The following is a 12,862-nucleotide window of genomic DNA, read 5'->3' as shown; positions in this document are numbered from 1 at the left end:
CTTCATTTTAAGTTGGTGCTGAGGACATTCGGTAACAAACTGCACCAATATATTTGCTCTAGTCACATACTTTACGCTGGAAGGGATCATATATATATTTATATATAGTTTAGATTCCCTCCTTTCCACTACTATCTGTTCCATGCTACTTCGATTTCTCTCCCTGGAATATTCAACGGTAGTTTACACATCCCATACAATTTTACATTTAACGCAAGTTCTACGCTTTCATACCTAGCAGTTGATGTTAAGTCATGTCGTTTCTATGCTTCGGTAGAAATGAATCAGTTGAACCCTTGATGCGATACGTGCGCTACTATTTACCAAATGCAGATAATACTAAAGCTCAGGTGAAGCGCAACAGGTAAGTTAGGACAGCAAAGTAAAACCCATATTAGCTAAGTGTATTACAAACAAAACGTATTACAAATTTTATTTATTTAAGATACTAAAGTATGATGTGTGTTCTGTTTAGCCCCCAATTCTGCAAACTTGAGCAGACCAGTCAAGGCTAATCACGAACGTATATTCACAAAACTATCGGGCTCTTGCCCAACTTCTGCTTAGCGTAGTTACGGTCGCTGTTTCTCTGTACAAAATTAGCATCGCCAAAAAATCACTCCTATTCAAAACAATTCGCGATTATCCCTCTGATGGGCTGGAAATTATACGAATGTTCATATATTACTCGCGAATTTTATGCTTACATTAGTAAAACTATCATTGAGGCCTAATTATGACGTTTGAGTACTGAACTAGACAGTAGACTGAGGCAGTTGTACAAAACGCCCCTGAGTCAGATGGCCTAGGCCTACTGTACGCTACCATTGTTGAACTGCGAAATGATCATTACGGGATTAGTTGAAATAACCCTTGTCGTAGGCAATGTGATGAAACTTCATTCTATTTATATCGAGTCAGGTTATGTCGTACTCAAAACTAACTGAGTATTCCCACAGAGGTGTGAATACTCAGTATTACAGCTATTGTTACAGCTATTATAACTGTTCTAAAGGTCTAGTTTTGCCTAGAGGCCATCTGTCTGAGTTTTGAAGTTTGTTGTGACTAAACCTTGGTTTAATAAGGATGCACTTCTGTGTTGTAGTCTTGAACTTATTTCCATTTGGCTTATGTGGACGTATATCACACTTTTGATTCGATATCGCTCATGTAAAGCTATATAATGTATGGGTATTTGTGCGGGTCAGACGACAGAGACTTGCATTGCAGACCAGTACTTTATGAGTAGCCTACTACTTACATGAAAAACTAGTCTGTACAGACTAAAGCTGATGTTACAACAGAAAGCCACATAATTTTTTGAACCTGTTGGGGTGCTATTGTGTTACCTTTTATTGTACTTGACTCTTATACTTCAACTGAGCCCAGTATTATTATCATGAGCTGTACGTAGCCTAACATTAGTGTATTGCCATGTATGCATAGACTGTACGAAGATAAAGAATGCAACAGTGATGTATGTCAACTTGCTAATGTATGGACCAAATAATTGTGTGATGTCAGCACTTATTCCTTCTAGACTAACAACCCAGTGTACAGTAAATATCAGGGACATTGCTTGCTTCTGCCACTATATTCATTCCAAATAATCAGAAAATTTCAGATAACATTGAGACACTCTGAATTTGGCAAACAAGTTTTTACAATGCAATCATTGTCCTCACATTCAACTGTTATATCATTTGTTTACTACATAATGACCATTGTGGAAAAGTTTTAAGAATACAATCCATGTATATTTAAAAATGATAAGTACTTGAAAAGAGCTTAAAATGTATTCAGATGAAGAAGTAATTGTGATTGGTACTCGAACACTTGTCCTTGATACTGGGATCCTAAAAAGCAGTTCTCGGACACCTAGCTTACTCCATACTTGGAAGTACTCGGTACTATAGTCTCTGATGATAGTTTGACTACGCACAACAATGCAATGAAAATGTTTAGATTCACATTTTCACATGATCTACAGAAATCCCTTGTGTGATATGTAATGTTTTACAAACAATCAAAGAAACTTGCTATTCTGTCAGTCTTATGCTTAGAAATCAAAATTTTTAGTTCTCTTCAAAATGTTCCACCTTTTTCAGTTTTTAAGTGTTAATTTTGAATCTCTCAAAATCCCATGTAGACTTTACCATACTATCCACCCTAACTTAGAAACTGGTGTGCCTTATTTTTTGTGCTTTATATTTCAAAGTCATAATTATTTGCTGTTTGCCTTGTTTCGTTTGCCGGTTCCAAAGTTTGCCCTGTAACTCGTTATAGGTTGTACCTAATTATGACAGTAATTAAACAGTAAACCAATGTCTGTTAAGATTAGGGAGTTATCTGTCATGTGACAGTACAACTTATCTTAGTTTTGTTTGATTTTCTCCCTCATGATTAATTATTATTTTGTTTCAGTGATAGCAGTTTAACAAAGACACTTTGTTCTTATCTCTAGCTAGAATTATCAACTTAATGATCGGAGGATCTGCAACAGTACAAAATTTCTTCCCATTCATTCCAGTATTGGAGTTGACTTGTGCCATTTTCCTGAACCTTCTTATTTGCTTGTTTCAGTGAATAATCTTGGAAGACCTTATCACTGACCAGGTGGGTTGCTCATTACTATTTACCAAAACTTGTCTTCCAATGTTTTCTTCTTACCACATGTGTTTGTTTCTCTGCCAGGTAAAATGGCTACAGTTGTTATGTTGATTGTTTGCATTATAAGCTCTCTTGCCATGTCAAAATGCAGTAAGTACGTTTTACTTGTTACATTACTTGTAACAACATGTATGTTAAAGGCATTGAAGACTCGCCCCAAACTGTGTGCGGCCATCTGAAAAAGTTAACTTTCTGTTGCTTTCAACTTTCAAGTGACGTTTTGTTCGTGTCGCTACAAAATGCAGACAGTACAGTAATGAAACGTGATACCTTGTTATCTGAAGCTGGACCTGAGATGTCCATCGCTGTATTGTTTGTACACTGTGCTGTGGGTATTGACCGCAGCTGTATGTACTGACTGTACACTAGTGTCTAATATGGTAGCAAGCTGTGTGTGTGTATTTTCTGGGATCGATGATGGTGTCTAACACTTCTGTTACACCTCTTTCGAAACTAGGTCAGATTACAGGCGTTAGACGTTTCTTTTTACGCGAATCTTCACACCCTTTTTACTTGTTATATTAGTGTCACAACATATGTTAAGTGCTGCATTGCTAAGTTTTAGACATGCAGCTCTTTCATAGCAGTACCATATGGCCTTCTTCAGCCTGTAGTAACTTTTGTTCTCTATAACTGGTAATCTTAAATTTCTGTTAACTTCCCGGTGAGGGTGGATTAGGAATATTAACATTTGTTTGAAATTATTATAACAATTTCTTTAGTGAATCTAGAGAGAAGTAGAATGTATTTTATTGATTCTTAAATTGTACTAGTGGTAGTTAAAGGTCATCAGCATTGTGCCCAAATTTTAGGACATAAAATTGCTAGAAGTTACAAAAGTACTTCCCAAAGGTTCTGAGTTCCAAAATTTAATATACTGTCAATTCTTAAAATATAGGTTGTTACATAGCAGTTTGGATAGCTACTTGTAGAGTGGCAGTAAAATTCCTTCGAAAATTTGAGGGTTGTGACGATCATTCGACTCTCAGATAGCATATTTTTGGAAAAATACTGAAACTAAGATCCTTAAAAGAAATAAGGTTCAAGGAACTTGCCTACATTTCATAATCTAACAGTAATTTTAAGAAATTCTCAGTTCTCATTGATGGTTCTAGTATTAATTATCTTTGACAAGTTATATGAGACCTATATTGTGAATATTCAAAATCATTGAGATATGATGCAGCTTTCATGTAATGTCATTTTTGATCGTTGTCAGTTATAGTCTGTAAAAGCTTTTACACTTATTAATCAAAATCTAGCTACACCTTAGCTCTGCAGAGCATGAAAATTCAATTCTTGTTTTATTTCCCTGTTGCATATTCCCAGCTAAGAGCAAGCAGTTACCATGGCAATGGGTGTCGGCATTATAGCCATCTTTTTGCTGGTCTGCATTCTGATGGGATACCTGTTCTTTCGTCAAATGAAGTTATGGTACATCATGAGCAAGTTCCCCGGTCCCAAAGCATACCCAATCATCGGAAATGCGTACCAGTTTGATACAGATCCCAGAGGTATGTGTGGTACCCCACAGAGGGGTGGGGCTATGGGGGCAGTATTACAAATATCTACTGGGATTTGATTCCTGTTGTTGATACTGGTATGTGGTGTGATGCAAATTCTTTCTTAATGATTAGTAACATATTATGTAATGTATAATATAAATGTGAAAAAAACTTGTTTCACTAGCTGCTATTCAATTAACTTCATTCAAAAAGTTGTCAGTTTTCAACCCCACCCCTCAAAGAAAAGGGGTAAAATTTAATCATACTAGATATTTTCCACTTGGCTATTGATATGTGTGGTTATCCTATGTAATTTATGTGCATTTAATATGTTTAACAAAAATACAAAAAAATAGTCACTTTTAATGTTCCATCTCTTAAAGATTTTCCAGTTCTTTCATGTTTATATAGTTTAATGGCACACTTTAAAATTTTGTAAAGAAAGTAAAAAGTAATAAGAACTACCCCAAATGTTAAGTTATTTTCTGACTTACAATAGCATTGATATGTAAACGTTGAAAGTTTAGAGGACCTCTGGTAATTTCCTGATCCTCGGATCATGTTTTTCAGAATGACAAATTCAAAGAATGATCAAGGGATCAAACAAAGATTGCACAGACTGCTATGTTTCTCATTCATTCCTTTCAGTATCTGCTTCACTCATTTGTCATTATCTTCAAATTAAGACCCAGTTTTGCTTGGAAATATCATAACTGAAAAACTTTAAATAACTGAAGAAAGATGTACAAGTTTGGGAGAAAACTATATTTAATATATTCTGAGAATTGTAATTTAAATATTCTGTTAGAGTGATACAGTAGCCGGTATTCCATAGCAGCTGTATACAAAATTGACAAATTTCTAATACAAATGGTGTAAAAATGTGAAAAGTTGACTTGGTTATAATATTTGTGATTTAAATGTAAAACTACTCAGGTTTAAAAATTCATGTTGATGAAAATTGATCTCAACAAACAACCAAAAACTGCACTTTGATGTCCCCAAATGTGAGTCAAGAGCAAGTTTTCAGACATTAACCTTATAGTATACGTGGCTTTTCTTGGACAACTAACTTGATCATTAAGAAAGCAGGAGAGATGCACATTTGTTAAACAAATAGAACTTTGGAGTCATTTCCTTACATATCTCATTAATTGAAGACCAACATTTTTGTACCATCCATAAGTCCTGGATATTGTACCAACCTAGACTAGCCTTCCAAATGTATCAGGGAGGCCTAAGCTGTACATTGAGCGTATTGATTGCCGTACTATTAAGCAACCCGTGTTCTTTTACAGGAGCGAGAGCAATCAATACTCACACGTTAAACTTAAATCTAGCCTACAGTAGGCCCAACATTAATTATAATGTGTATAAGTAAGTTATCTTGTAGCCTAGCCTAGCAACAAAAGTTATTATATACAGCTTAGGCCTCCCTGTTGTTGCACAAACATTTCTGTGATGTCATCAGTTGCCATATGTAACTCTCATGAATAGTGGCAAGTTTATTACATTTTAAACATGACTTCAACCATTGCATCACAGACTTCAAGTATTACAGCACAGACTTCAACCATTGCATCACAACTTCAAACATTTGCTTGACATACTGTACCAACTTCCCACTACAAGAAGCATAAGAACTTATTGGCCCCTGGTAACCTTAGATGCAGCTGTGTTTCATGCAATATGTATTTTGTGTGCAATTAAAATAAACATCCAACATGCTGTCAACAAATTTTTGTACTTGATTGATATGGTCTCATTTGTTTTACTGCAAAGTTATTTTAACATGGCTTTTGCTTCTGCCTTATTACATGCTGAGCTGCAAGTTTTCGGCTGAACACAGGTTACAGTGCTTCTTTGAATGACTATTATTTCTCATTTTAAGCATGGTATGGCTTTACCTTTTTTTGTCAGAAAAGATAACAAAATCAAATTTCATGCTGCAGTGGAATATTAACATGTCTGGTTCGTTTCTTTTTCTACAGTGCGTTATTGAAATGAAGACTAGTTTTTAAAACTGCTAGAAAGTCAGATAACCTGGTTGATTTGATGATTGTATTTAATACCACTCACAGTCCCTCTACATCAAATACAGAAATATTTGGAAATGAAAAACGTTTTTTCCTTTTTATGATGTAATTTTATAGAAAGCATACATATTAGTGAACTGTTCTTTCTTCTGGCATTGCTTGTCAAAAGACATTGTCATTTGGCAACCAATGTCTCAGGTTTCATTCTATTTCAATTATGCGGAAATGAAATCCAGAGCTCCCAGTGAACCTGGGAAACTATTGCTTGTATCTAACATTTCTATGTATGGGTTCTAAGAAAATGACATCTAGGCCTAGAAAGAAAAAAGTTTCACTTTCCCTTAAAACTGCCCAAAGAAGCCGTTTTGAGATTCAAAGATTCACTCAAAGAGAAAGTGAGCTCGTAGGAACAACTAACTAGAAACTTTTTTACTTTGTAACATGAAATGTTACAGTAAATAGATCAAAAATTGTCTAAATTCTTTGGTATGTCAAATTCAGATTTGTTGCAAAAAATCAATCAATCAATTAGTCAATAAATTAACCGGTCAGTCAATCAATCAATATGTTGTCTGTTGTTTATGGGCATTTGTAACACTTGATCTGTCCCAGAACTAAAAGATGCACATGTGTGGATATGGTCCTGGAAATGGAGTTTTCCTGTTCAATATAAACATGAAATGATATTAGCAGCAGACATTGCATTTACAAGTAGATTAAATACTTAGGTGATATTAGTTGTTGTCTCAGAGGATCAGCTTGGTCATTAGAGAAAAGTTACTGTAAGTCACCTTAGAAGAAAGGAAAAGAAAGAAACTAAAACATGTTAACAAAAGTAAAAATTATCTACTGCAAAAAGGACTCCCATAGGTATTAAGATGTATAAAAGTTCAAAGGGTAGTCTGGCATATTGATCCCTGCTAGGATTTTCTTCAAAGACAGACTAAACTGGAAACGGGTGAAACAAGTTAACGTGACAGATGTGACAGGCAAATTAACAGGATACAATTAAACAACCAATAGAATAGAAAAGGTTAGAAGAATGGACTGCGCAATGAATGGAAGATGAAAGGACTGCAGAGGGTTCAGTTCTTTGCAATTTGAAAACCGACATCAAGAAAGAAAAGAGACTTATTTACCCAAAAACTACACTTTTTTTTTCTTTTCAAAGTTTTTATAATATGCTATGGAATTGTGGGAAATGTGGAAATTAATGACACTAATGTTGATTGGAGCTTCTCGACCATATTTCACAATATAATAAAAATTTACAAGATACTTTTATATAGCTCATTTTGCCAATTTCTGGACTTAAAAAATCATGTATGGGGAATTCTTTCATCGGATCTTTTTCTTTCCGGTTGCCAAAGTAATGTATCTCTGTAAAGTCTGTCTCTTCATTCTCTCTGTTTTCTTCAAATTTTGTTGATGACAGTTTCTATTTCTGATTGCAGCTTTTTTTACTCAGCTTATGGTGTGGGCTGAACAGCATCGACACTACGGTCAAATAGGCTTTCAGATGATGTTTAGTCCTATTATTTTTCTTCTAAATCCTGGTGGTGTTGAGGTGAGAATTTTGGTGGAGAGGAGATTTAACAATTAGGTCACAAAGTAATAAAATCATTCTAGTTATATTTACGATGTCAGTTGTCCTATTAAAGGGTAGGTGTAATACTGTACGTACGGACCCAATGTAACCCGACGACTAGAAATAATCCACAGCTGAACTAAACATACTCATTCACTAGCCAAGAAGGACCTAGCCGTTGTCAACTAACCATATTAGACTAAAACTACATTAATATTTCCACTTTGATTCTTACACATATTAACATTCACACGGGGGATATTTCTTTCCATGAGGGCTAATGTTTGCTTTCACAAGAAAAAAAGAAGGAAAAATCACCTCACTTTTTGAACCAAAAACATGTTAAAATATGGATCATCTTTGACTGTTCAGGACAGGAGGTCTTCTAAGTTCTGAAAAAAAAGCAGATAGGTGTAAACTTCCTTTACTTTAGTATAGTTTGCCATTAATATTGTCTGTACATGGTAGAATTTATATCATAATGTGAAATACAGTATTGCAACAACAACAAAAAGTGTTTAAAAGATGTTGTGTAGTTGTGATGTTAACAAAACACTTTTGTTGTTTAATGATATTTGAAGTAGAAGAAATCTGTACAGTACTATAGTACACAATTATAATCAGAAGAATGTTGTAAGTTGTTTTGAGTTTGGATAATTTTCAGGATACAGATTAAGATTAGGTTTGGATAATCCAGATTTAGAATTAGGTTTGTTTAACCCTGATTTTACGTAACATGTTTTGTGTTTGAAAATGTTTGACTGATGGGAAGCATTTCATCGCAAACACACATAGCTTTTATGACAGGAAGGCAAGAAAAGCACACAGAACATTTTTGAGAGCACCTTTACTTCCCCAATCATGTTATCGTTTTACTGTACTGTTAGTCTGACCTGTAACAATTGAGAGCTGTGTTGGTTATGAACTTTGTAACATTCTGACAGAGTTGTATAGTTGTGAGCTCACACACAAATGGATATCCCTGAACCCTAACAAACAGATCTATGAAGTTAGATAATATAGTAGCTGTATGACCACTCCTAATGGGGGAGGGGGGAGGTAGGGGGGTTGTACATGTTATGCTCATAATGAAAACATTAATGTACAGTAACTGATTGTGCTTTGTTTCGCTGGCAAACCTCTGAAATTGTCAGTATTTCTTGGGAGTTTTTTCTGGTGGACTAAAGTAAAATGAAATTGCTTTAGAAGTTCTGTGTTTCCGTTATTGTTCAAGTATGCAGACCTGTCCAATTTAACATTAGGACTTTTCAACAGCTTGGTACAGTTTTATCAGAATGAGGTCAGAGGTGGGCCTTTGGTTGGATCACTGACATGGCAGGGTGCACCACTATCAGGCAGCCAAGGCTGGACCTTTGGTTGGATAGTTGTACAAGAGTGAGCCACTTTCAGGTGGTCAAGCTGAGCCCTATGGTTGGGCGATTTTGGCAGAGTGCACCACTATCAGGCAAGCAAGCTCAGCTAGTCTATGGTGGGACATGTTTTACTAGAGTGAGCCACTTGTAAGTGGTCAAGCTCTGTCCTATGGTCGGACAACTTTGGACAGTTATAAAAGGTCGGGCCTTTTCTGGCATTAATCTCTGCTATTTGATTGGACAGCGGTTGTTGATGTTAAGGGCTTTCTCCTCAGTAACATCTATGTAAGCCGTTCTACTTTGCAGGTCACAAGATGTCCGTATGAAAGGTGCATTGGTCAACGGCTGCATGGCTTCCTTCCCATTGGACCATCTTCCCTATTTTACTCTATTCTGGTCCTTTATCAAACTGATTTTTCTTTCATGATCAAATGGTCATCATCTCATTCTGAAATTATTTATCTAAGTGAATCAAACTACCACCTCCACTAGCTTTGGTTAAGATGGGAATAAAAAAATTTGGTGTCACAACAAGTACATGAATCTCAACTGAAACAAGACTCTAGGGTAGCTTTGCATATATGTAGCATTCATTGCTTGCTTAAAACAGAACTAGAAGACACTTCTATATATCAAAAGGAGTTGCATCATTGAAGCTTCTGAAAGCTATTTTAGAAAGCTATTTTAGAAAGCTATTTGGCTTTTTTATCATATTATCATGAGCTGATTATACTTCCAGCTTATCCCCATTAAATATTCAGCAACATCTATAAAATTAAACCAGTCAGAGAGGAGGTAATAGGAAAACTCAGAGAAAATTTGATATTCCTCAAACATTTTCACATCTGGAAAATCCCTTGTGTCATTGGATATTAATCCAGGTTTTAGTGTGGTTTTTTTTTGTAGTCTTTTCCTGCTCTTTGAGCATGAGGTTTTCTTGTTCTAATTTTTTCTCCTCATTTTTGTAGGATTTTTCAGATCACTGACAATGTGGATGAATGAATATCGAGAGTTTGGTGCATTCAGGCTCCTCTTCTCAAGTGTGCAGCCTGCAGTCTTGACTTTAAGTGCTAATAATGCAGAGGTGAGAGCAGTGGGGCGGTGCTTAATATAGTATACCACTATGGTAATACAGTATACATGATTAGTATTCAATTGGAATATGAATATGATTTGCATTAGTTTACCGATTAGCGCATTAGCTCACCAACCCCTCTTGGAGAGGTTCTCTCACTCTCGAAATGTGCTGGGATAGAAATAGTTGGGTTTAGAGACCCAGGATCAGGAAGCATTACAGTAGCTTATTTGAGATCCTATCCGTGTTAGCTTAAGGAGTTTGACACTCCCAAGGGAAAGGAGAGAAAATTCTTCTCAGCTCCTTTGGACTATCAGTGGTACCTTCATGTTTTGGTCATCCAACACACCTTGTTCAAGGGTAACCCTGTAATTTAGCAGTGTGCACCAGGCCTCTTGCAATGGTAGAGATTGATCTACTTGTTTTGGCAACCCTTCAAAAGATACTTTATGATAACAGATTGAGGTAATTCCTTGGTATACATACCCTACATTTCAAATTCTGCTACTGCACAAAAGTAGTGTCATTTAGCCTTAGAGTTGGTAACCTTAAAACCCTCAGTTTAACTAACTGTAAGACCCACCACCTTTGGTGGGACACCAGCCTTGAATTGTCACATATCTCAAAAGCAAAACATTTGTGGGTAAAGCAGGGCATTTTCTGGGTCTTCTGATAATGTGAGAACAGCCTACTTGAGAAATATATTACTATTGTAGCTTCTCTTAGCCAATTGATAGAGACTGGTTTATGGTTTCCTGAGGTGTTCCTGGGGTCGAGCCAAGGTACAGGTAGTCCATTTTTTCGACAATTGTTTGCTGTAGTGAGTATTAATAGTATGATAGGTTTTTGGTGTTGTACCTTACTGGCTAGTTACCTTTCTATGACTGACTAGCCCAACCTAAGAAGGCATGGGTGGGGGGGGGGGTGGGGGGTGCTTACGGAGAGGTCTTCCATAGCATTGTACAGTTCAGATCAGATTAATTTGTCAAATGAAGACAAGTTATGAAAACATTAAGTTCATTTCTGATAATACGGATCAGTGTGGTTCTTTAGATTGGTTGCATTGTTTTGTTTATGAGCCTTCCAAAGCTCTGGTTAATCATTTGAATATTCATTGGTTGACCTTTGGTCTTCAAATATCTGTACTAATCTCTGACTATGTTGTGTTAATAATATTGCTATCATAGCATTCAAGTAATTAACCTACTAAAAACTGTGAACCTGTGATCTGTCTGTCCATGATTTCTTTAATCAGTAGTAAGATTTGAACCAGTTTGAGTCCTTGGAATGGTTTGATTGCCAAAAAGGACATCTACACATCAATGTATCTTGTATGCACATTAAACAAATTGACACACACTGTGTCCTGACGAGAAAGCATACCCAGAGCAGGGAATAAATTAGTGTTCAAAATTTGTGTAGCCATTTTGAAGGTTGTGAAGATTGCTTCTGATAAAAATATGATGGTTCCTGTGTGGAAAAAAATGCTACACTTCTTTGGATAGCATTTGACCAGTTTGCGTAGCATTTTCCAATGCTACTGGGAAAAACAATCGGCTACAGAGATGTGATTCATGTGGTGTAAAGGGCAGGGCCAGTTGCTGTAATTGCAAATGCAATTTAAATCAAATTTTGATTTTTTTTCATTTTGATTTTTATTGCTAATAGTTGTCTGTGTACTGTAGAATGGTTGATAAACTTGCAGTTATTCTAAGGTAACCAGATGTCCCCAGTTTTTGGATACAGTCCCTGAATCCAATGTTTTGTCCCCAATGTCTTAAAATCTGACATTTTATTCACATCAGATCATTAGAAATGTTGCAAAATTTACCTTCCTGCCATATATGTGCTCTACCAGACTAGTATTTTGTTTCCCATAGGGGAGGGGGAGGACACCCTTCCTCTCCCATTAGGCCCCATTCCCATGCTGCTCATTCCACATTCAACAGTTTGTCCCTGATTCATAATTTACACAATATGGTCACCATACGTTATTCTCTCAATAAGGGATATTCTATAAACTGTACCAAAGGTTCTCACTGTAACCATTAACTCTTTTTCAACAACTTGTTGATAAGATCACTTTACCTTACCTGTACAGTAAACCATCTTATTCAAGGTTAACCATTTCACTGAAGGTAAACATGTATGTAACCTTGTTACTTGCATAACTTTGACTCTTACAGTCAATACATACACGATGATCAGGTCTGTGATCTTCTTTACCCTGCCAAGTTTATAATGAAAAAGCCTGTATTTGAAACAGGGTCAAGCTTGACCCCTTTTGGGATTTTGTCCATGAAGTTCTGAGGTGATATTATAGGATTTATACTAGTGTTTACATGGGTCCAAAAACCGGGAACCAGGTACCCGAGAGCCTTTAACCATCAGGTATCCGGGCACCCGAAAAAAATTGTTTACCCTCGTGTATCGCGATTTTCAAGAAATTACATATTGGATGCTATACTAAATGAATTATATTCTCCACTGACAATGTTTTAAGGTTCAAATAAGTGTAAGATAAGGTATAAAAGCTTCCTCAATAATTTCTATTTGCTTTTGTTACTTTCATTAACTTGTTAAAAACTTCATATAATTAACATCACTACTAACTA

The 12,862-nt window shown here is 36.0% G+C and overlaps 1 protein-coding gene across 12 annotated transcripts in view; it reads left to right on the top strand.

Annotated features, from left to right (window-relative positions):
* The first annotated feature begins 286 nt into the window (after nt 1-286).
* The window catches only part of LOC139968649 (cytochrome P450 4V2-like), a 50,744-nt gene continuing 38,168 nt past the window's right edge, over nt 287-12,862 (top strand). For 6 of the 12 annotated variants that reach the window (XM_071972892.1, XM_071972893.1, XM_071972890.1 and 3 more), the window contains exons 1-3: nt 287-364; nt 2,465-2,616; nt 4,000-4,184. In XM_071972892.1, coding sequence (XP_071828993.1) covers nt 4,019-4,184 — 166 coding nt within the window. In that variant the 5' untranslated portion in view covers nt 287-364; nt 2,465-2,616; nt 4,000-4,018. Of the gene's footprint in view, nt 365-2,464; nt 2,617-3,999; nt 4,185-7,665; nt 7,779-10,140; nt 10,257-12,862 lie in introns of those variants that run through there. The other 6 variants (XM_071972885.1, XM_071972891.1, XM_071972889.1 and 3 more) reach the window with 6 other exon arrangements.

The sequence above is a fragment of the Apostichopus japonicus genome, chromosome 6, assembly GCF_037975245.1.
Source record: "Apostichopus japonicus isolate 1M-3 chromosome 6, ASM3797524v1, whole genome shotgun sequence".
Classification (NCBI taxonomy): Eukaryota; Metazoa; Echinodermata; class Holothuroidea; order Aspidochirotida; family Stichopodidae; genus Apostichopus; species Apostichopus japonicus.
Note: the sequence above shows the minus strand (reverse complement) of the source record. Positions and strands in the feature narration are given on the sequence as shown.